This window comes from Nicotiana attenuata, unplaced genomic scaffold (genome assembly GCF_001879085.1).
Source record: "Nicotiana attenuata strain UT unplaced genomic scaffold, NIATTr2, whole genome shotgun sequence".
NCBI classification, from domain to species: Eukaryota; Viridiplantae; Streptophyta; class Magnoliopsida; order Solanales; family Solanaceae; genus Nicotiana; species Nicotiana attenuata.
Window position 1 is genome coordinate 78,700 of NW_017673266.1, and position 2,308 is coordinate 81,007.

General features: G+C 38.0%; 1 protein-coding gene across 1 annotated transcript; it reads right to left on the reverse strand.

Annotated features, from left to right (window-relative positions):
- Window positions 1-295: 295 nt before the first annotated feature.
- LOC109215884 (peroxidase N1) lies at window positions 296-2,106 on the reverse strand. The gene is made up of 3 exons (XM_019380004.1): window positions 1,606-2,106; window positions 1,138-1,300; window positions 296-852 (listed from the first exon to the last, which is right to left on the reverse strand). Exons 1-3 carry the CDS (start codon window positions 2,014-2,016, stop codon window positions 434-436), a joined length of 993 nt encoding a protein of 330 aa, XP_019235549.1. The 5' UTR covers window positions 2,017-2,106; the 3' UTR covers window positions 296-433.
- Between the last annotated feature and the right edge of the window lie 202 nt (window positions 2,107-2,308).

A 2,308-nucleotide genomic window follows, 5' to 3' on the forward strand; every position in this document is an offset into this window, starting at 1 on the left:
TAGTTTAACATTTAATAGTAGGCTAGTTGCCCTTTTCACTAGGCAACCAATTAACACAAGTTTACTTATAAATGACAAGATTATGTAAATTTTTTATTTTTTTTACATCAGTGGTGCATAAAACTTAAAAGTCATAAAAAATCAATATCTATTGTTCGAGAAGATGTCAAAAAACAACAAGAAAGAGCGCAAACGACTTTTCTTAATTTTCTTTTATTTTTTCGTTTCCAGGGGGTTAATTAGGAGATACTTGGCATTGTGAGAAAAGAAAACAGAAACAGGGATAGGGGACGAATGAGCAACAGCAACTTCACTCTGTAAATGTTTTTATTACTGATATTGGGTACCACACAATTCGATTTTGCAGCTTGCGCTGACTGAAAAAGAACTAAGTACAAGAATAGTAAGTACATAAAAGAGTACAATATCTACATTAGTTTATAGCAGAGCAAACTTTACGAATTTCACCATTAGTGCCAGTCTTAACTTCAATATTGCTCATTTTAACCATGGACCTGCCAAACTCCACACCGAATGTCAATCCAAGCAATCCCCTAATACCTAAAAACCTTTGGACAAACACCTGTGTAGAAGCATCGGTCCACAGCTTCTGGTCTGATTCCAGAACTCCACGACCATTCCTCAGGTTCGAGAAATACGAAGTGTCGAAATTGTTTACGCTTCCAGTGTCTAGTCCCACACGCCTTGCGGCATCCCCATTTTGTGGACATAATGCTCGAAGCTGAGGAAGAAAGGTTGCATCTATTGAAGGGTCAGGGCCACCAGTGGAGTTGAAATTGAATAGCCTGTCTCTGATGACTGCGCAACCTGCGGTTCCAATAGTGTGTGCACCTACCCACACAAAATTATGTATTAGTATCTCTTTGAAGGCTACTTTCATTTTATATGACAACCTCTTCTGGGCACGAAGTTAAAAAATAATGATTTTTGACACGTACCAAAAGTATCATATAGAACTTGAGGACCGTGTTAAATTGCCACGACAATTTTATCGTTATAAGAACATGCATGTCATTAAAGATAAAAATAAGAAATTTGTAGTTAAAATAGTTCCCACTTGCTTTCCCATGCTAACAAATAATTAAAACATTATACTATGTTATACTCATTACTTACCAGTAAGGGCAACAAGATCTTGAGTGTTGAGACCCTTTGTAAGAAACTTTCGCTTTTGAATATCCACAGAATCAAAAAAGGCTGGCAGGTCACCCGCATCAGCTGCTCTCGAAACTCGCCCATCTCTACGTCCCGTAGGCACAGACCATGTCAGTCCCCTAGTCTGCATCAACGATAGCAGATTATTACTACAAAGGATTTAGCTTAATTATATACTAAGATTACTTTTACACCATAAGCATATTTTAACCCGTTTTTTGTAGGTAATTTGCATTACTTTTTAGGTCATTTTTAGTGTATACAAGTAAGACTATATTATGGATACATGCATGGGACCATACAAACTATTTACCATTCAAGCATGGTCGCATAAGTTGGAACGGAGGAAGTATACGTTTAGATATGTGTGCGTGTATATAGATAATAAGAAGCGTAAAATATATAAGACAATGGGGGAGATATTCTTACCGCAACAACGGAATCACGAGCAGCAAGAGCAAGAATATCAGCACAGGAAACAACTCCAGGACAGATAGCTTCAATTTGCTTCTTAGCATCCTCAATAACGTCGAATCCTTTCAAATTTCTATTTGGGATAGCAGTTCTCTCAGCGTCTGAACCATCAATGAGGATAGAACCATCACAACCAAGTACAAAACAATCATGGAAGTGCATTCTCAGGATTCCTGGTGCCACCGTTGGATCAGACTGAAAATGAGCCCTCACCGTTGATTGAACTATGGATTCGGCCCTTGGGCACGTACTGGAATAAAATCCAACACGGGTTCCTTGGCCTAATACCATAGTCACATCTATGGCTAGCGCTAGAATAACCATAAACATGGCCATTTTGTTAATTGAATGGTGATAGTACTCCATGGTACGTGTTAACAGTATAAACGAATTCTGAAATTTGAGTAAGTAAATTTCTACTCTTTTTTGTGCGTTACTTAATGATTGAAATTGTATAAGAAACCTGGACATATTTATAGGCACAAGTGAATAAAGAAAAGATTGAGTAGTGATTGGAGTAGGAGACCATGTAAGCAAAGTCGGCTCCCATCGCTGACAATGACTAAAGGGCCTACGCGTTTGAAATTTTCTTTTCCTTATTTAATTACGAGGAGAGTGGGGAATCAAGATTTCAATGCTGTTTGGAGGAATGAGTTGG

Excerpts from the sequence above, each read along its gene's own strand:
- LOC109215884 (XM_019380004.1), bottom strand. The coding sequence starts at position 2,016 with ATGGAGTACTATCACCATTCAATTAACAAAATGGCCATGTTTATGGTT. Across the intron at positions 1,301-1,605 it reads CTCGTGATTCCGTTGTTGCG|ACTAGGGGACTGACATGGTC; the intron begins GTAAGAATATCT and ends TCGTTGATGCAG. Across the intron at positions 853-1,137 it reads AGATCTTGTTGCCCTTACTG|GTGCACACACTATTGGAACC; the intron begins GTAAGTAATGAG and ends TTGTGTGGGTAG.